This window comes from Ursus arctos, unplaced genomic scaffold, assembly GCF_023065955.2.
Source record: "Ursus arctos isolate Adak ecotype North America unplaced genomic scaffold, UrsArc2.0 scaffold_15, whole genome shotgun sequence".
NCBI lineage: Eukaryota > Metazoa > Chordata > Mammalia > Carnivora > Ursidae > Ursus > Ursus arctos.
The window spans coordinates 62672878-62694524 of NW_026622819.1; the positions used below are offsets into that span (position 1 = coordinate 62672878).

Below are 21647 nucleotides of genomic sequence, written 5' to 3' on the forward strand. Positions count from 1 at the left end.
GGGAGGGGAAGACTATTATTTTCTCTTTCATTCAGTCGGTAAATGTTTATTGAGCACCTACTGTGTTCCCTCATTGAGGTGCAGTAGTGACCAAGGCTGACACAGTCCCTGTCTCTTGGAGCCTACATGAGCATTCATATGGGTCCTCGGGGGTCCCCACCGAGGCCATGGAGATGCAGCACCAGACAGCCAACACTCGCGGCCCCCATGGTAGCCGAGGACAAACAACTGGGCCTCGGGGAGCCCGCTGCTCCTGGTCGTCTGTGCTCTTGCCACAGTCCTAGAAAGGCGAACTCCCAGATGCTGTAGATGTGCCAGATCACATGTGAGCAAGGGGAGAGGTCATGCCTCTCTAACAATCCCCAAACCCAGAGCAGTCATACAGCACAGGTCATCACTCAGCAGCACTGACAAGATGAGATGGGCATGAAACAGTGGCTTCAGCAGGGTGCTGAGGAGTGCTCTTCCGATGCCACTGAAGGACGCTGCTTTACAAACCTCTTCAAAATTGGATATTTACTTGGTGTTCCCACATACAAGCAGTGCCTTCCCCTTGAACAGCATCAGCCCCGTATGCTGAGGCATCTGGAAACTTCAGAACCCCGCTCCTCAGAACCGTTCTTCTATGACACCCTGCTGTTTTGGCCTGAGACTGATAGAAACAACACAGCACCCAGCTGGCGTGACCTAGGGCTCTCTTACAGCTGACCCTTCTTTGCTCCAGCTCCTGGCCCTCCTTTATTTGGCCCTGCCCTGGTCTTTTCCTCATTATCTTAGGATGTCTTAGGCACTGGCGCGTTTTAGGCTGCTTATCTTAACTTGTATCTTAAGCCAAAGTCTCCTTCCTATATCTAGTCCTCCATTTGTCTAAGGCTAATTACCATACTTAATCCTAGAACTGTATCCTAGGTCCTTTTTTCTTGCTTAAGGCACCTGACTGCTTTACAGATCAGCCAAAATTTTTCATAAAAACCTAGGCAGGGGGTAGGAGTATCACACCCCCTTCGATATTAACATATATATTATAATTTAATTCCCACAGCATTCCTAAAAATAAGTATGATTTTCTCATTTCACAGATAAAGAAGTTGAGACTCAGAGTGACTTGCCTAAGGTCATACAGCTGATAGGACCTGATGTTGTTAAGTAACAGTATCAATATGTGTCTCTGGCTCTGTCTGGTTCCAAAACTTACACTCCTCCAAAACTTACAGCTCTGAGTATACTTGGCAGGAGGCTTTCCAACTACCTGACATCAGTGGAGGCACTGAACCTACTCTGACCCGCTTACCCACAGAGGAGGGATGCTGATCTAGGACATGCAAAGCAGTGACTTTAGCTGACAGGGACTCCGCCTTAGCAAAGGTGTTAAGTGTGTTAGCAGCTTGACTTTTCCCTGCCAGCCTCTTCCAAAGCTTGTTTGTTCATTCAGTCAGGCATCCTACACTTAGCTCTTGCTGCTGCAGTCCAGGCTTAAGCTAGATGCTCTCACATGTAATTACCTGATTTAATCCTCACAGCAGCTCTGTTGTGCAAGTTTGATTATTCCCATTTTACAAATGAGGTCATTAGGATCAGAAAGATAAGGTGATTTGTCCGGAGTCCCACACTAGGCAGCAGCAGAGCCAGCACTGAAACTTAGGTCAAGTTCTATGTTGGGTCCAGAGAATAGTTTTCATGGGGCTCTTGTCAATGTGTCTCATGACAAGTATGAGTCAAATGTGAGATGACCCAGAGTGTCCAGATCTCTCCACCAAGGAGAAGATGCAGCATCCACCAAGCAGAGCAAAGACTTGGAGTTTGCTTTGTAATCAAGGCTCACATTTCTCTTGTTTATCCAAGAATATCAAAACTAAAGCCTGCATATCATTCAGGCAGCCAAATCCTTCCAAATGCCAGAGCATTCAACATCCCCAGGTTACTAGGATCCTCCTTGGCTTTACCCCATCATTTTCTCTCCCTGTTTAGGGCCTTTCCTCCCACACAGAACAGGTCTGCTTTCTCTGCCCCATACTGATCCGGTCTCTTCAACCACTATATAGGACAGGTTTTCAGGTCTTGTTAAATTCATATATAGTCAAGAAATATTTGTTGGGTTCTTTCCTAATATATGCCAGGCATTGTATATATGGTAGTAAACAAGACAGGTACTGTCTATGTTCTCATAGAGCTTAGAGGTTAGCAGAGAAGCTAGGCATTGATAAATAACTACAAGTGTGACAAGCTTTAGAAAAGAAAACAAGGGGCGCCTGGGTAGCGCAGTCGTTAAAGCGTCTGCCTTCGGCTCAGGGCGTGATCCCGGCGTTCCGGGATTGAGTCCCACATCGGGCTCCTCCGCTGGGAGCCTGCTTCTTCCTCTCTCACTCCCCTGCTGTGTTCCCTCTCTCGCTGGCTGTCTCTCTGTCACATAAATAAATAAAATCTTTAAAAAAAAAAAAAAAGAAAAGAAAACAAATGGGGCACGTGGCTGGCTCAGTCAGGAGAGTGTGAGACTCTCTTTTATTTTTAAGGGTTTTTTTTTATTTATTTGTCAGAGAGAGAGAGAGCACAGCAGGGGAAGCAGTGACCAGAGGGAGAAGCAGGCTCCCCTCCAAGTAGGGAGCCCAATGCAGGACTCCGTCCCAGGACCCTGGGATCATGACCTGAGCCGAAGGCAGACATTTTGACTGAGCCACCCACACGTCCCGAGTGTGCAACTCTTGATCTCAGGGATTACTTAAAAATAAAATATTTTTAAAAAAAGAAAAGAAAATGGGGTGCCTGGGTGGAGCAGTCAATTAAGCATCAACTTTTGGTTTCAGCTAAGGCCATGATCTCAGGGTTGTGAGATGAGATCAAGCCCCTTATTGGGCTCTGCACTACCGATGGATTCTGCTTAGGACTCTCTCTGCCCCTACCCCCTGCTCTCGCTTTCTCTTTCTCTCAAATAAATAAATAAATCTTTTTAAAAGTGGGGGGGCACCTGTGTGGCTCAGTCAGTTGAGCGCCTGGCTTTTGATTTTGGCTCAGGTCATGATCTCATGGTCCTGGGATTGAGCCCCATATCTGGCTCCTCGGGGAATCTCCTCTCCCTTCCTCTCCCTCTGCTCCCCGCTCGTGCACACGTGTGCACTCTCTCTCTCAAATAGACAAATCTTAAAAAAAAAAAAAAAAAAAAAGGAAACAAATGGGATAACTTAAGATGGGGGAGGAGCAGGGATCAAGGAAGGCTTCCCAAAGTGTAAGGAGAATAGTGTTGGGCCAAACGATCCTGGGAAGATGAGCAAACATCCAGTTATGGTGTTGTTGGTAATGTTAAGGATTTGGGCCTTTATCCTAAGAGCATTGGGAAGCCACTGACAGTTTGAGCATTATTAGATCATTCTGCTTACAAAGTGGAGAATGTTTGGAACAGGGAGGAAGGGGAGTGGGGAGACCCCAGCAATGAGGATATTGGATATTGAAGATGGGAGCTTGGACTAAGGTAGCAGTGGAGAAGGTAGACAGAAGTAAATGGATTCAAGAGCTATTTGGAAGTAGAATTGCCAGGATTTGGCCATCAAATGTGGGAGGTGAGGGGCACCTGGCTGGGTCAGTCAGTAGAGCGTGCAATTCTTGATCTTGGGTTCAAGCCCCATGTTGGGTGTAAGAGATTACATAAAAATAAAATCTTTACCAAAAAAAAAATGTGAAAGGTGAAGGAAAGGGCATAGTCAAGGATGATAACCAGATTTAGTCTTAAGCTATTAGGTAAACCTGAAGCCAGGTTTCATCAGCTTAAGTTTAAGATCTCATATCCGTGAGATATCCAAGTAGACAGTTGGATAAATAGGTCTAGACCTCAGTGGAGAGGTCTGGGTTAGAGATACTGCCATTTGGTAGGTCAGTAGCTGTTAAATATTGGTAGTTCCATATGTTTTAGACGGTAATTAAACTCAGGGGAATGAGTGAGACCCCCCTAGAGAGTTTAGAGAGAGAAGAACTGAGGAGCTAAAATTCAGCCTTCTGGAAATTCTGTCCATTAATGTCTAAAAAGAACCTGAATTCTGACTGCAGTGATTTCCCTTAAATTCATTCAAGGAAATACCGGAAGATGCGAAGGAAACAAGTGTAGCCGTAACGTCGGCTCGTTTATCGCAGTAGAAGCGACCGTCGGTGTTCGCAGTAGCCTCAGCTGCCGTGGGAGCCTGGTTAAAAGATACCCTCCACCTCTTTACCAGACTGACGCACGGAACCTGTGAAAGTAAAATAATGCTAGTGATGAAAGCTCACGTTTGTTGAGCACTTACTATGTGTCAAATACTTTTACTTAAATCATTACAATAACCTTATGAGGTTGATACTAATATTAACCCCATTTTATAGGTAAGGAACCTGAGTCTCAGAGAAGCCCCACTTTTACAAATGAGGAAACCAAATCTCAGAGAGGTTAAGTAACTGGCCTGTGGTCCTACAGGTAAGAAATGATAGAGCTGGGATTTGAGCCCAGGTGACCTCACTCTGGAGTTGTGAAGCTTTAGGATGGCAGATGATTGGGAAAGCGTCAGAACCAGAGGGCTCTTGAAGTTACGTGTACAGCTGTCTTTCTTGTACAGCTAACATTTGGCATGCTAGAATAAGTATAGCCTTTGTGGCCAGCCAAGCCTGAGTTTGCCACTTCCTAACTCAGTGTTCTTAGACATGTGACTGTGCCTTATTTTCCTCATCTATAAAATAATGGTGATGATTCTCACAGGATCGTCATGAGGGCCAAACAAAACTATATAGTGTGTATGGCCTATATCAGATACTTGGTTGATAATACTACTTTTTATTATAAGTATTATGGTTATAAGTTACGGTGTAATTGGCTTATAGTTGAGAAAAGCTGAGGATCAGGAAGGGATTTAGCCAAGATCACATGAAGGCAGAGCCAGGAGTCCAGCTCCATATTTTGGTTCCTGACCCACGCTCTCTACTAGACCATGTCAACAAAGACCACTTTGTCATTGGATCAGCCCTGGTAGTAAGACGGGGTGTCTGTGAGTCCCAAGGTAGAAAGATAGATTAATTTTCATAGCAGGCATTCTCATTAATTACTGTTATTACAAGCCCAAGGAGAGTGGCAGTTTCCCAGAGATCTCTCAGTGAAGGGCATTCTTAATGAGGCCGCTTAGCAGAGTCAAGGTAGAAAAGACAGTTACACCAAATGTCACGTCTTTGTTCTGTCAATCTTTTATTTACTCAGCAGACAGCTACTGTGGACCAGGTTCAATGCTGGGGGTGCTGCAGGGGATGAGGATGTTCCCAACCCCAGGAAGTACATAGGCACACAGCCTGTGCCCCCTGAGCATTGAGGCCTGTGGGATTCTCATCAGGGCCAACCACCTAACCTCACCCACCATCCATCCTCAGAAGGGCATTTACTGTCAAGAGCAGCAGTGCCCAGGTCCCATTTTATTGGATAACTAAGCATCTTGATTTTTCTGTGTGTTTCAGCTGGGAAGGGCTACCCCTGCAAGACGTGTAAGATAGTGCTGAACTCCATAGAACAGTATCAAGCTCACGTCAGCGGCTTCAAACACAAGAACCAGTGAGTAACCGTGCTTTGAAATTCAGGGGTCTGCGACAGGAGCTCAGGGCTTCTAAATAAAAACAAAGCCAGGTGTTCCTTTGCTAAAATGGACTCCTGACAGCCTTTTCTCAGTCAACAGAAGATCCATCAGTTAACAGAAAGAAGTGTCTCCTCTGTACGTTTCTCTCCCGTCAGCTTCTCTGCAGCCTTTGGACCTGCTGGGCTGAAGGTTTTAGTAGAGAAATAGTTTCCTTGGCGGTCTCCTAAAAGTACTTCGATTTCCTGCCCTTTAGCAGTCTGACTGGGGAAGCTTTTTTTTTCCCCCACTATTGGCCTGAAGAACCTAGTCTCGATTGCCATCAATCCTATGGCAAGAGCTCCCTCTACAGGTTATTACCAAATATGACCAGGTTTGTTCATTCCTTGGTCAAGTATTTACTGAACACCGTCTGAGTGTTGGCCAGAGACCCAGTCCCTGCTCTCGTGACCTTACATTCTGATGTTCTGATGGGAGGAGACAAACAATAAGCAAGTGAACAACCAGTAATTACTAATTGTGATAAGTGCTTTGAAGGGAAGAAGTAAACAGAATCCGTCATCTGTTCAGAATAACCTTGAAAATGACTAGCATTCTTTGAGCCCCTATTCTGTTACAGGGCATATGGCAAGCCAATTCTCTCAGATAACCCTCACAACAGCCCTAGGTAGAAGGGATTATTACTACAGAGGCAAGCACCATTCCAAGTGACAGTACGAGGCAGAGCCTATAATTCAAACCAAGGCTTGTCTGGCCCACAGCACACTCCGCCCAGGCATCCTGCTTACAAGGGGGCTGTGGCACCGTGTGACGTGAGGAGGCTAGGGCCTGGCCAGGGGAGGGCTCACGTGATCCTGCGCCTTCCTCTCAGAAGGGCGCTGGGCAGTGTGGACAGTGCGCCACTGCGTAACTTTCTGGAATGGGACACCCTGCATTTTACAGCTGAGGAGACTGAGTTCCAGGCAAGCGAGTCTACGAAAATGATTGCGTTGACTTTGGTGGTAGGCGCTGTATTGTTCACAGAGCTGAAGGAATTAAAGGTGGTGGAAACACAGAATATTAGAGTCAAAATGTCCTTGGTCCTCTTTGCCTGAAGTTTCCCCTCCCACATCGCAGCAGATCTTCTTATTTATTTGTGTATAGATCTTAAATTGGGAGGACTCTCGAGGTTTCTTTTGATGAATTTGGCACAAGCCCCCGCAATCCAGCCTGGGGCTCACTCCCATTTTAACATACCTCCCATGCAGCGTGACTGGTGGCAGTTTCATCAGACTACCTGGAACCAGCCAGAGCCCTACCCTGGGGCCACCCCATCTTAAAAATGCTAGTATTTACTGTTTTTGTCCTACACTTTTAGCTTTGTGACTTGGGGTGAGTCAGTAAACCTCTCTGAACCTCCACTTCCTTTTCTGTGAGATTATAGATACAATTTGTGAAACACCTAATTTAATCTCATTTAATTCACAATAGCAGCTCTGAATTAAAGACACAGAAACCCCCCTTTTCCAACCCAAGGAAACCTAATGTCAGGTAGGTTAAGTGACTTGCCTAAGATTGCTTAGTTACTTGGAGTTAGACCCAGAATTCAAATCTTTTGATTCCAAAGTGCATTCATTTTGCTCTGCCATTCCAAATGGAGCTCCTTTTCCTCACCTTGTAGGGTAACATGAAAGTTAGAGATAATGTGTGTGTACTGCTAGTACCAGAAAGGGGAGCTATTAGAGATAAGTTGTCATTCATTCAACAAATATTTATGGAGTACCTATTATGATTATGTGCCAGGCCCTGTTTGGGGCACTAGGGCTAGAGTAGGAACCAAGACCAGTAGTGTTCCCTGATCTTTTGGATCCCCGTCTAGTGGCAGAAGCAGACCCTAAACAAATCCATACACGGATAAGACAGCATCAGGTGTTGCTAGATGCTCAGAGAGAGAGAGAGAGACAGGAGAGACACTTCTGACTCAGTGTGAGGGGAGAGTGGTCAGTCTGTACTGTCCGGATCATATAGAGCCCTGTAGGCAGAATAAATGGTATAGTGGAGAGACATGGGCTGCCATCCTGAATCAACCACACTTTCAAAAAGCTTGGGGGGGGGGAAGGGGGTAAAAATAACAACGAAAAACAACAATAAAAAGCTTAGTGGGGGCAGGTGACTTACACTTTCTGAACTTCAGTTTCCTCATATATAAAATGGGGGTACTGTCTCCCCCTTGTAGAATTGCCATGAGGATGAAATAAGATGCTGGAGGCAAGGCACCGAGCATTGTGCCTAGCATGCAGTGGCCCTCAGTAAAGGAGAGCTGCCCTCCTTATTACTCCAAGGCGCTGGAAGAGCTGTACTATCCTTAGAATAAATGACCTAGAGCACATCACAACCGCCACGAACTGATGCTGTGCATTTATTCCTTCTCAAATTACAGGTCACCGAAAACAATGGCGTCACCCCTGGGCCAGATTCCAGTGCAAAGGCAGCCCATTCAGAAAGACTCAGCCACCTTGGAAGACTAGAGATGTTTCTGTCCGGCACCCCAGGTTGAATCAGCCATGAGCCAGCTTCCTGTGACCATGGTCAGCCCTTGGCTCCCTCTTTCTCGTTTCTTATACCTGGAGAACATAGGCCTAAGGCAGGAGTGGGCCACAAATAGCCTCTGAGTGGTCCAGGCAAATCCACCCCTGCTCTTCCCCTTTGGAATGGGCCCTGTAGGTCAGGACAAGGGAAGGGCCTGGATCTTGAGAGGACTTGGGGCCTCACAGGGTAGTAGTTTGGAGGTTGGCCTTTCCCCTTCCCCAGTCTCTTTGGGCCATACATCATGAGCCCTAGGCCTGTCTTTCCTCTGCAGGTCAGTTTTGAACCAGTCTCTGCAGCTAAAGAACTGGGCTCTCCCTGGGCCCTAGGCCACTCCAGTGAAACCTGGAGCTCTCACACCAGACCTTGGCCTACATGGGAAAGGGTAGATGGAAATGGCTGCCCCATGGAAGCTTGGAGCTAATATGACACTCCCCCTTCCCCAAAAAGTACAGCCTTTCCTGAGCCTGGGACCAGATGCTGGCCAGTTATGCAGCTTTCTGCCCACTGTGAAGTTTCCTCCTGGAGCAATGACACAGTCCTGGCCAAGCAGTGCTGTCCTTTCTGCCCCTCTCCACGGTTCCTGAATGGTGCTAAGGATCCACAGCAGCTGGGGGAAAGCTAGAGCTGGAGGAGGCCTCAGTACCCTGCTGGATCATGGAAAGCTCCAAGGGGAGCTTTCCCCCTCCTCTGTCAGAGAGGTGCTCTGACCCAGGGGCATGTGGGAAAGTCCCCACATGCAAGTTCCCTTGATGGTTCTGTGCCATTAAAGGCAAACTGCCTCATGCCAGCCAGCTCAGAGGTTCATTGCTGCTCCTTGGCTCTACTAGCCCTCTCCTTCTCCTTATGCAGCAGACCACCTGCCCAGGTTGCTGTGGTGCTATCCCTCTCCCGTCATCTACCAGGAGATTCCTGGGTACCAGGGAACAGGATAGGACCCCCACGGGAAGAAAGGAGAGCTGGTACAGGTTTCTGCAATAAGGAAAAAGATGTTCCCCAGGCTCCACGCTTAGATTTCTCCAACTCTGCTGTGTGTTATGGCCTGGGACTCACTGGGAGTGGACTTTTCCTTGTAGCTCTCAAGCAGAAATTCCAAGGAGTGTCACCATCATAGGCCCCTCTTCACTGAGTCAGAGAAGCCCCTAGCTGCTCTCGTGGCCTCTTCTCCCGATTGCCTGTCCCTTTGCCTGTGCAATGCCTTTACATATTGTGTATGGGTGTGTGTGCGTGTGCTTATGCTCTGTCTCTTGGTCACTGAAGCATCTAAATAAAGAATTTCTCCCATGAGCCAGACTGCAACTTAACAGACCTGGGATTTGGTGCCATATTGCCATTGGATCTAATATGTGTGTCTTGACTGCTTACCCTCACCCCTTTCAAACTCTCAAGGCTTTAAATACCGATCTTAAGAGGTGGGGCAGAGATAAACATCTAAAGTGCTTGGCAACCTTGTTGAAGCCTTCCCAGGTGCCCTAAACTTAATACCACCTCAGAGGTCCTGTCACAGAGGGCCTTATGGAGGTCTTCAGGGGGGTTAAGCTGAGAATCTACTTTTTTGAGAGGATCATTCTGGCTGTTTGGTGGAGAAGAGATGCAGGAGAGCAGGACAAGAGACAGACAGGGAAGCCAAAATGGAGGCTGTGCCAATATGGCTCTCTCCAGGCTAATCCCTTCAGGGCTGAGACCTAGCCTCTTTCACCTCCACTTCTCTAATGTGGAGTGGTATGTCATGAAATGTTTGTTGAATGAATGAATGTTTGAATGAATGAGGGTATCTAAGGAAAGATGGCCTTTTCCTTCACAGCTCTTACTCAGCACTAGGTTTGTTCCATCAACTTATAGGCCTAGAGATTCTTGCAGGAAGCTTTTCTATGACCCAGAAATGAGCTAGGGAAGGAGTGAGTATGATGGCCTCAGGAGCCCTTTGTCCAACGTTTGTCTCAGATGGCAGATGTCCTCAGATCTGAGGAGGGTACCCAGGCAGCCTCAGCCCCCATTCTTCACTCAGCAAACTGTTCTTGGGCATCAGCTCTTGACCAGCTGGGAAGGGCCCTCTGTGGCCCCCACAGTGGCTTCTCAGCTCTCAGCATCCAAAGCCCAGGACTGTCCAGCAGTTTCCCTGGAGTCCTTACCTCATCCAGGATCTCAGAATCAGCCTCATCTATCAGGCAAGGAAATGGAGGGCAGAAGGGTGGGTGGGCTGCCAGATCATGAGCCCTTGGCCTGGAAGACCCCTTAATCTGGATTCAGGAGTCCTGGCTAGCCACGTGCCCAGCCCTGTTGGCAAGAGGGCACAGGGATGAACACTTTCTTGCCGTTGGGGAGCTCACACACTATAAAGATAATTATGGCAATGGTCAGAGGGTCATACAGGGTGCAGTGAGAATGCCCAGGATGCAGGCACTAACTCACCTAAGGGTATGGAAGAAGCTGGAGAAGTTAGGAAACTTGCATTTGATCTGATAATACCCTTTTGAGCTAGGTAATGATATTCCATTTTATAGAAAAGACTCAAAGGTTCTGCCCAAGGTTCTGCCACTAAGAAGCAACAAAATGGAGAGTGGAATCCAGTTCTCTATAGATTGCTAGTCCAGAACCCTTTCCAAACAAGGACCAGAATCCTTCCCACAGGACCCCTGGGTCTGCCCTATCCACCTTCTGGCAGGACTATGGTCTCACAGAACAAGCAGCCATAGAATAGATTAGACCAGGCTCAGTAGTTATTTTATATTCCAAGCCCCCGCCTCTGCACAGTTCTCATAATTTTACCCAAGATTTCCAGTGTATTAGACTCCAGTTATAACGGTAAAAAACTGAAATCAAAATGATTAGCTAAGAAGGAAAGTTTGTTTCACCTAATGAAAATTTCAGTACAGGGATGGCTAGATCCAGGTTCTGACACAGTGTCTTCAGGAAGAATTTGATCTCACTCTGCTTTCCTCTGTGCGGCCTCTTTCTCAGGTGGACTCTCTCCGGAAGGTAACAAGATGGCCACTGGCAACTCCAGGCTTGTATCCTGATAGATAGGCAACTACAGTACAGAAAAAAAATCTTTTCTTACTAGTTCCAAGAAAAAATTCTGGATTGAGTCATTAGCCAGCTTGGCCCTATTCCAATTCCTAAACCAGTCACTGCGACTAGGGGAGATGGTGCCCTCATTTGGGGCCTGGGAAGGAGTGGGCACCATCTAAAACACATCGACTCTAAGAGAAAAGAAGACAGTGTGGGGCTCCTTCCAGACTAAGGAAGAAGAATGGATGGTGGTGGGCAAAAATAACTGCTCTAAGCCGTACCCAGAAATTGTCTTTATTTGAAATATCACTTTTTCTCTAACTTTCTGAGCTACATTTCGTAATGTGCTCTAATTTTTCAAGTACAGTTTGATAATCCTTATATATGTGTGCACATCTGGGCAGTCACCCTGCAGATCCAGGTACAGAACATCGCCAGCTCCCCAGAAGTTTCCCTTGTTCCCCTTCCTGGTTATTATCTCCCAGAAGTAAACACTGTTTTGACCTCTATCGCCATAAATTAGTTTTGCTTGCTCTTGAACTTTATAAAAATGGAATCACATCCTCTTTTGCTCAATATTATGTCTGAGATTCATCCATGTTTTTATGTGTATCAGAAGTTCATTTTTGCCATGCTGCACAGTAGTAGTCCATTATATGAACGCACCACAGTTTAGCCGTTCTGTTGATGGACAGTTGGGTTATTTCAGTTTTGAACTATTATAAGTAAAGCTCTTGTGAAAAACTGCGCGTGTGTCATTTGGTGTGCCTGTGCACGCATGCCCCCGGGAGTAGCACTGCTGCGTCATAGGACAGGCGTGTGCTTAGCTTGTCTAGCTACCCTACATGGATTTCCCCTGTGCTTCTACCCGCTTACCAACTTGTCAGCACTTGGTATTGTCGGTCTTTCTAATTTGGACACTGTCGTGGCACGTGGGAATTTGAAGCCACGGGTTCATGTTGACTTCATATCAGAGCCCCTCCTACTTTGAGCATCCCTGAGATCATATTTGAATTTCTCTAGCCTGGAATGGTCTCTCATGTCAGTACCCAGGACCCACAATACCCAATCCAACAGGTAAACATCAGAGGGAGCCCCTGCCCTTGGCTCTGGTGGCTAAGAAAGGTCTCGTGGAGGGAGAGGCATCAGCCCTGGAGAGGCAGTCTAGTTTAACAGCAAAAACTCAGGCTCTGGAATCAGGCAGCCAGCGTTCAGATCTTAGCTCCGCAGGACTGTGTGATCTGGAGCTGCCCTGTATCTAAGGGTGAGACATGAGTATCTACCTTATAGGGTTATTTGGGGGAATTAAAAGAATAGATACATATGAAACAATTACAGTACCTGACATATGATAGATACTATGTAAATGTTCCTTATATTATTGGCCTGAAGTAAGCTCTGGGTCTCCCTGGGGATGTGAGGCCAGAAGCAGATGGCATCTGGCACAGAGTCCTGTATTAAGTGGCAGTGATTTATCAAATGCCAGAAACCTAATTCAGTCTGATTGGGGAGGAACGTGCTGGCCGGAGGTGGTTCTTCCCTGGGCTCCAGCCAGAAGTCACCTTTCACTGCTAAGGAACCTCAGCTTATCCCAGGCACGTCAGGGCCACCTCAGGTTCTGCAGCCAATGACATCTGAGGAGAAGACAATGGAATCATGTATGTAAAGCTCTTAACCCAGAGCTGCATGAAAAGCAAGCTGGGATGTAATAACCCCTCAGTGCGGACACACAGCTGTGTATGTAGCCTTAGAGCAGCCGTGAGGCATGTCATGGGGGACCCTGGTCTGGGATTCAGGGTCCCTGGCTGTTGGTCTGAGCGCTGCCACCAACTTCATGTGACCTGAAGCCTTGCTATCTTCCGTCACAGTTCGAGCCCGAGTCCTGAAGAGGTAGGGATGGGCAGTTGGGGGTTCTTCCCCAAGCAGGTAACAAAGAAAGCCCTGCCCTCACAGCAGCCCCTACCAGATGAGCTGTTCCCAGCCCTAACCAGACCTTGCTTCTGTTCAGCTGTCATTAGTGTCAAATAGAGTAGAAAAAAACAATTTCTGCCTCTGGCCATCTGTCCACGTAACAACCTCACCTGCCCTGCCCTGTGCCAAGCCCACCTTACAGAGAGGGCCGGCATGTCCCCGATCTGGCACTCCGAGGCTCACTGTCCGCCACAAATGCTGCTTCATCTGTCCAGCCGCTCCAAAACTCAGAAGAAACTTGAGCCGGTTCTGTAAACGCGTCAATGCTACAGCGCAATGACCCTGATGGCCGCTAGGTGGAGAACGCGCCTTTTTTCCACCCCCCGCTGGGCAAAGTAGGTCAGTCCCAGGACCTTGCTACTTGAAGAGAATAGGATGACTTGTCCTGAGCCCCTGCATTTCATATTTCACTAGCCCTCAAGACAACTCGAAAAGGCTCGATTTCACAGTGGAAACTCAGAAGCAAAATCCTGGAGAGCTTACATAACCAAGAAGCAGTCATCGAGGGATCTGACCCCCATGTTTCTAAGTCTTTGTCAGCACACCTGCTATCTCTACTTCCAAAGGCCCCCTCGCCCTTCCCTCAGGACATTTCCTTCCGGAGGACACTGTTTGAAGGCTGTAATTTGGTCGCCTGCCTGGGAGGACACCTGATGGCCACTCTACTCAGCTTTTCTTTTACTCTTTTTCCCTTGGGTAACATCTCTCTTCCATTCTTCCACCTGTAGTCCTGTAGTCCGGAGAGACTGACCCCACTCCCCGGTTCCAGGGGTGAACCTGTGACCGAAGCCTGGGCAATCAGAGTAACCCTGGGCTGTTAGTAGACGTCTTTGCCAACACATAAAGACAATCTGCATGAAAATTAAGTCATTACAGAGGAAAACAGCTGGGAGTTGAGAAGTGACTGATTTCTGATGAAACCAACACTCTCAGGACTGTTTAGTTATGAGTCAATACTCTTTTTTCCTTAAGGCAATTTAAGGTGGTTTTCTATCACGACCAGGAGTACTAATACAAGTTCCAGCTTCGCTCTCAACCTAGTGACCCTAAGAGGATCATGAACCCCCAAGGCTGAGCTGGTTGTCCTCCTGTGCTCTCAGATGCCCCGTGCCCCCTCTAACATTGCCCTTAATGTACTATGTTATGATGATCTGCTCAGTTCCGTCTCCTCTGTAGACTAGAAACTCTTTGAGGACAGTAACTGGGTCTTATCATAGTGGGTCCCTGGTGCCCAGCAGGGGACGGTGATTGCTTCAGTAACTGCTTAGTGATTGAGTCAATTAATGGGTAAGTTAAAAGTGGGTATGGGCTGGTAGGGACTATTGCTAGGATTTCACAGAAAGACTTTTTGAAAGAGCTGAGCCTCCAGTGGTTACCAAGGTCAAAGGACCCAGGTCGAGAGGAGAGTAAAGGCAAGGACCTAGAGGAGAGGAGCTGTGCAGTACAGGTGATTGTTTCAGGAACGGCCTCGCATGAATCTTTGCCTCCCTGCAACTGTGCACTTCTGCGATGTGGCGTTGTCACTCAGGCCACCGAGGTGGGGAACCTGAGCTGGACTCGAGACTTGCTCTGATCAGAGGATGCAGTGACGTGACACTGTGCAACTTCCAAGGCTAGAACTTAGGCCTTGCAGCTTCCGCTCCAGCCGCTGTAAAAGGAATCCTGGGCTAGACCAAGTGGAGATGAGAGTCCATGTGAGAGAGGCCAGCAGCTAGCTCCAGGCATGTGAAGAGGGCTATCTTAGACCATCCAGCACAGAGAAGCCACCAGCATAATCAACCTCAGAAGAGACCAGCAGGAGAACCGCCAAGCTGAGCCCACTTAATCCACAGAATTGTGAGGAACATTAAATGTTTTAAATCACCATGTGCGGGAATGGTTTATTATGCAGAAAGTCTTCCAGAATCACCAAGTGTAGTAACCATACCTTGTTGGGGCCTCCTGGTGTCTATTTACCTGTCTTCTTCCTTGAGGAACCCCACGCTCAGCTGGTGTGCTCGGGTGGAGATGACCTCCCCCCTCCTGGCTTCTGCTAGAACCGGGAAGGAGTTGCTAAATGGGAAGGTTTTTTTTTTTTAAGATTTTATTTATTTATTCGACAGAGAGAGAGACAGCCAGCGAGAGAGGGAACACAAGCAGGGGGAGTGGGAAAGGAAGAAGCAGGCTCATAGCGGAGGAGCCTGATGTGGGGCTCGATCCCATAACACCGGGATCATGCCCTGAGCCAAAGGCAGACGCTTAACCGCTGTGCCACCCAGGCGCCCCTAAGCAGGAAGGTTTTGACCCCAGAGCTGTTGGTAGCCTTCTTTGTCACCTCTTGGGGAGCACCTGCCAGAGAACGGAGCCATAGGGAAGAAAGCAAAAGAGAATGAGTCTTGGTCTGGCTGTTCCTGAGGCCTGGATCCACCCCTGGACTTTAAAATGACATAAGCCAGGGGCACCTGGGTGGCTCAGTTGGTTAGATGTCTGCCTTCGGCTCAGGTCATGATCCCAGGGTCCTGGGGTTGGGCTCGGCGGGGAGCCTGCTTCTCCCTCGCCTCCCCACTCATGCTCTCTGTCACTATTTCTGTCTTGCTCTCTCTCTCAAATAAATAAAATCTTTTAAAAAATACATTGGGGGCGCCTGGGTGGCACAGCGGTTAAGCGTCTGCCTTCGGCTCAGGGCGTGATCCCAGCGTTATGGGATCGAGCCCCACATCAGGCTCCACCGCTATGAGCCTGCCTCTTCCTCTCCCACTCCTCCTGCTTGTGTTCCTCTCTCGCTGGCTGTCTCTATCTCTGTCAAATAAATAAATAAAATCTTTAAAAAAAAATACATTAAACTTACATAAGCCAATAAATTCACTATTTTGCTTAAGCCCATTTGAGTTGAGATATCTGTTACTTGCACCCGAATGAAAATATTGAGAGTCAGGAAGTCTGATAGAGGCTGAGCAGCGTGTGGCAGAAGGCTGTTAGGGTAAGACAGAGGTCCCTAGAGAGTATGAGAAGAGTTTATTTTTCCTCAGTCCCCCTATATGCCAGGACCCTGGAATGAGACATAATTTCAGTCCTAGATCTCATTCCAATTGTGATAAAATGCTAAAAGAAAAATGCCAATGTAGCCAGAGCATATAATAGGACAGCCTAGGTGGAGGGGGTGTGGGGGCAGGGCAGGCCGGTCTCTCTGAGGAAGTGACACGCAAGCTGAGACTTGAAGGATGAATAGGAATTAGCCCGTAAGCAGGGAAAGGTGGGGAGAGGATGTTCCAGGTAGAGGGAAAAGCATGTGCCAAGGCCCTGAGGCAAGATGATGCTTATCACCTTGAAAGAGGGATAGTATGTCACCAGATAAGGAAAGAGACTGGCAGGACCCAGGTCCCTCAGGGTGTATCAAGATTTTCAGCTAAAAGCAAAAGGAACAAACTCCAGCTAGTTTAAGTTCAGCCACGCAGGCGTCCCTGAGCCACCCAGGCGTCCCCAAATGTTTGTTATTCAAAGCCATTACGTTTAGGGGTATTTGTTATGTAGCAGTAGGTAACTAATACAGGTGTTTATTCTAAAAGCAACAGGAAGGGGCGCCTGGGTGGCTCAGTTGGTTAAGCGTCTGCCTTGGCTCAGGTCATGATCCCAGGGTTCTAGGATCGAGCCCGCATTGGGCTTGCTGCTCAGCGGGGAGCTTGCTTCTCCCTCTGCCTCTGCTGCCACTCCCCCTGTTTGTGCTCTCTCTCTCTCTCTCTGTCAAATAAATGAATGAAATCTTTAAAAATAAAAGCAACAGGAAGCTGTTGAAAGGTTTTAAAGAAATAGGGCAATGACGTGATGAATTTGCTGACATGTAAACTGGTGAGTACTGTGGCCTGGGAGCCAACAGAGGGTAGTGGAGACGCAAAGGAGGGAGGGGTCACTTCTACTGAGAGGACGTTTATTAGGGGCTTTTTATTTATAAAGAGTAAAAAAAAAAAAGACAAATTAGCTTAAGAAAAAAATTATTTGGCTCATGGTAATGAAATGTTCCAAGTAGTAATTTCTGCCTCGAGGCATGGCTAAATGCAGGCATGCTCCGTCTCTCGGCCCTCTTGTTTCCTGTGTTGGCCTCATTCATAAGCAGGCTCTCTCAAGCAGGGCTGGGCTTCCGTATTCATGCCTCAGTAGCCTCAGAGAGTGTTAGGTCCCCATTAGTTCCAATAAAAGACCCAGACTGGCTCTCATTAGCCCTGCTTGGGCCACATGCTCATCCCTGACCAATAATAATAGCCTGGGGGATGGAATAATCTCATTAGCCAAGTCCAGGGGCACATGCGCACCACAGGAACCAGGGAGAAGTTGGCTCGACCCAAATCCCAGTGGACTGGGAGTAAGGGAAGGCCAGGACCTCAAAGAAAATGGAAGAGCTGTTTTCAGAGAGAGGAGGAGTGTTCAGGTGTCCAGTTCAAGGTGGTCAGGAAGGTTGTCAGAGAAGAGGGAACACTTGTGAGGAGTCCAGAAAGCTGAATGGCAGTCATCTGGTGCGATGGCTGGAGGGAAGGGAAGAGGGGAGGCAGGACCAAGGAAGGATATTCCCAGCAATGAGAACAGCAAGTACAAAGGCACCAAGGCACTTTCAGGAGGGCTCACCTGGAGCTCAGGGCAGCTGGCACACAGAACACGCATCCCTGCGGAGACGGGAAGTGGGACAGGAGACAGCAGCAGAGGCCGGTCTGGAAGGGCCCCCAGTGCCAAGCTGAGGAGCTGGGGTTGCCAGCGGGAGGGAGGGAGAGAGTAGTTGAAGCTGAGGGGTGAGTTGGTTAAATCTGTGGTTTATGTTTACTTTTATTTTTTTTAATATTTCATTTATTTATTTATTTGAGAGAGAGAGACACAGATAGCAAGAGAGAGCAAGAGCAGGGAGGAGAGGGAGACGCAGGCTCCCCACCGTGCAGGGAGCGCGATGCGATGTGGGGCTCAACCCCAGGACCCCAGGATCACGACCTGAGCCAAAGGCAGACACCTCACCCACTGAGCCACCCAGGTGCCCCTAAATCTGTGTTTTAAAGAAGCCATTTTGGTGGGGCACCTGGCTGGCTCGGTCAGTGGAGCGTGCAAATCTTGATCTTGGAGTCATGAGTTTGAGTCCCACACTGGGAGGTAGAGTTTACCTAAAAAATAATAATGATAAAGAAGTCGTTTGGGCACTGAAGAGAAGGCTGGTGATACAGAGACTATGAAGCCCCCCCTTCTTTCTAGCAGACCCTTCTGGCCTCCATTGCAGTTAGGGGTGACAATGTATAACAGGCTCCCCAAAGAGATAAAATCAGAAGTTGCTGGATACAGATTCAACTCTCTGTGGCTTCTTTTTTCCTCCTGCCTGAGCACAAATGTGATGGCAGGAGCTGAAGCCACCATCTTACAACCATTTGGGCAAAGTGTAGAGAATTAAAGGGACCTCAACCCTGATTTCAGACCCACCGTCACCCATCCCCAGACTTGGGAGGCCTGGTACTAACGAGGGATGAGTTAACCTGTTTCGTTAAAGCCCTTGCCATTTAGGTTTTCTGATTTTTATGCCCAGACAAAATCCTATATAGTCCAGGTGGGCACAAGGCAAGGTAGAGAAGGGTGAGGGCCCCCTGAGGCTTCTTTCCTGATGCAGACTACTAGCCCTGTAACCCTTCCTGCCCAGCTTCCGCCACCTCACAGCTGTCCTGGACCCTTCTCACCTTCACAAATATATGCATGCCAAGCCCCAGTAGGTGTGAGGTTTGTAGGCCCAAGTCTAGGGATAGCCGAGTCTGACAAACCCTGAGAGCCTCCCAGGACATGGGGCCGCACTGTCTGGGACTAGGGGACGAGAGTGCCAAGGGTGCTGCTGAGACTCTGGGAAGCACCAGGACTATCCCAAGGAGAGCCCCATATTCCTCCTGGCCCATCCCCCTCTCTCTGGCTTCATCCTCTCCCAGGCTGCCAACATCAGCACCAGGCTCCCTGCCTCCACCACGATGCCCTGGCAGCCTGCAATTCATGGCTTTGTTTTCCCCACACAGAAATTGGGCTTAAAGGTGCCCAATGGGTGGGGAATAAGGAGATATAAGGGTTGGGAGAGGGGTGACCCTTACAGTCCCTCACTCTTGGTCACAAAAGTGTGTTACTCAACATTTGGGTAGGTCCTACCTAGACCCAGAGCTGCTATTATTAATACTGGCCAATTTTTCCTGAGCTTGGGCTGTGTGCCAGGGCTCTCACACATCATTACACCAAGTCCTCACAGAAAACCTATTGTTGCCATTTTACAGAAAATGAAACAGAGGCTTAACATTAAGTGACTTGTCGAAGTTCCCAAGTTTTCAGGATTCAAACCTTTATCTGTGTGGTTCTAAAACCCAACCTTTCACCAGTCACTTGCTATCAGTGTCCCCTCCATGTTGACAAGCCAAGCCAGACCTCCCTGGAGTCTGTGAGAAGAGCCAGAGAGAAAAGGGGTTAGAAAAAATGAAAAAGTAGGGGCGCCTGGGTGGCACAGCGGTTAAGCGTCTGCCTTCGGCTCAGGGCGTGATCCTGGCGTTATGGGATGGAGCCCCACGTCAGGCTCCTCCGCTATGAGCCTGCTTCTTCCTCTCCCACTCCCCCTGCTTGTGTTCCCTCTCTCGCTGGCTGTCTCTATCTCTGTCAAATAAATAAATAAAATCTTAAAAAAAAATGAAAAAGTAATAATAATCGTCAATTCTGAGTAGCAAGTATATGATATTACCCTGTGCACTTTTTTTATATTTTAAAACTTTCTCAAAATAAAAATCATTTTAAAGGAAAGAAATGAAGGAAAGAAGACAAGAAAGCACAGGCCTGGCTCAGAGGCCAGGGCTTGGGCCAGGCCTGGGCTGGAATGGGGCCTGGGCAGGGGCTCAGGGCAGCCCTTCCGCACAAGAGCCCCAGTGTTCCCCGGCCCGGCTGCCATCCAAGAGCAACACGGTCGGCACCAGGCGACGTCTGCCCCCTCCCCCCAGCTCTGCTCTCAGGCAGGTGGGGGGCAGGGCCTGGCCTCAGGAGTCCCTCCCGGCCCAGCCTCGCACTTCAGGAGCCCAGACTCCGCAAACCTCCGCCTCGGACCTGGTGCTTCATAGGTGCCCCGCCAGTACTGGCCACCTGCACGGGGAGAGCAGTGCCCCGCCCCAGCCGCCTCTTGCACTCACGTCCGGGAGGGTCTGCACCTTCCTGGGCTGAAGTGAAGGATGGGGGCAGAAAGCAGGCTGGTGCCGGAGCGTCAAAAATCCCAAGTCTGTGGAGAGTCGCCCTGAGCTCGCTCTCTTTGTCCCAGAAGATCGGGGTTCAGCTCAGCTCTGTTGTCCACTTGCTATGCAACTGCATGTTTTTAAGTAAGCTCCATGCCCGACATGAGGCTTGAAATCGTGACCCTGAGATCCAGAGTCACGTGTTCTACTGACTGAGCCAGCCAATCGCCCTGCTACATGACTTTAGACAAGTCATTCCATCTGCCTGAGCCTCTGTTTCCTTACCTGCAAAACGTAGCTAAGGATTCTAACCCCATCTGGTTTGGGGGAGGATCAAAGGATATGCTGCATGTATAACACCTAGCTTGGCATGGCATCTGGTGGACGGTGGGAGCTCACCAAGGAAAGAACTTCCTCCCTACTTCCTGTTCTCCTGAAACCCAGTCCCATTCACTTCCTCCAATATCCCTGGGGAAAAAGAAGCAGGAGTGTGCCCATTTTCTGAATAAAGAAACTGAGGCAGAAGCAGACTAAAGGCAGGATTTTAGGATGGCAGGCTCCTGACCTCCTGCTAGGGGCGTGTGGGGTGGGTCGTGTTTTGTGGGGGTTTTTTAAAGATTTTATTTATTTGACAGAGAGAGAGACAGCCAGTGAGAGAGGGAACACAAGCGGGTGGTGTGGGAGAGGAAGAAGCAGGCTTCCCAGCGGAGCAGGGAGCCCGATGCGGGGCTCGATCCTAGAACTCTGGGATCACGCCCTGAGCTGAAGGCAGACGCTTAACGACTGAGCCACCCAGGCGCCCCAAGAGCTTGTGTTTGAAAGGTTTTGAGAGAGAGAGACTGCAAATGTCACTGGTGGAACATTGTTACCAAGAGAGTGAGACCGTGATCGGGAGACAGGCTTGGATGCCTCTCCCAGACTCCCTCAGCATGTCTCCTTCTGTGCTCTGTTTACTTAGCCATCTCTCCACACTACAGGGCAGCAGCTCCTTGAGGGGGAGGGGCTGGGGCAGATTACCGCTTGAACAGTGCATACCACATAATGAACCTTTAACTGACACCTGGCAAATGAATGTGTGTATGAATGAATGACGTGAAAGAGCATCAGATGCCACAGAGGGTCCGTGTGACTCCTCAGAGGTCACGAGTGCAGGGTGGCAGATGGACAGGGATGTGCAGCCGTGGGGGTGGGAGGTATAGGATTGCCAGTCCGAGGGACTTGGCCATCTCAGGAGGCAGGCAGGTTGCACAGCCTGGACTATGAAAGCCTTTCCTTTGCCTTTGGCTCAGGTAAACCTGAGAAGTGCCTGGAAGTTGAACGAAGCTGTGTGGGGTCCAGCTCCTAC

General features: G+C 48.7%; 1 protein-coding gene across 7 annotated transcripts in view; it reads left to right on the forward strand.

The window, feature by feature from the left end:
• Positions 1 to 11891, forward strand: part of ZNF346 (zinc finger protein 346) — a 31938-nt gene extending 20047 nt beyond the window's left edge. For 4 of the 7 annotated variants that reach the window (XM_026511041.4, XM_026511043.4, XM_026511044.4 and 1 more), the window contains 2 exons: positions 5458 to 5551; positions 7990 to 11891. In XM_026511041.4, the coding sequence (XP_026366826.1) occupies positions 5458 to 5551; positions 7990 to 8077 (182 nt within the window). In that variant the 3' untranslated portion in view covers positions 8078 to 11891. The remainder of the gene's footprint in view (positions 1 to 5457; positions 5552 to 7989) is intronic. The other 3 variants (XR_003319561.4, XR_007191153.2, XR_007191154.2) reach the window with 1 other exon arrangement.
• Positions 11892 to 21647: the final 9756 nt, after the last annotated feature.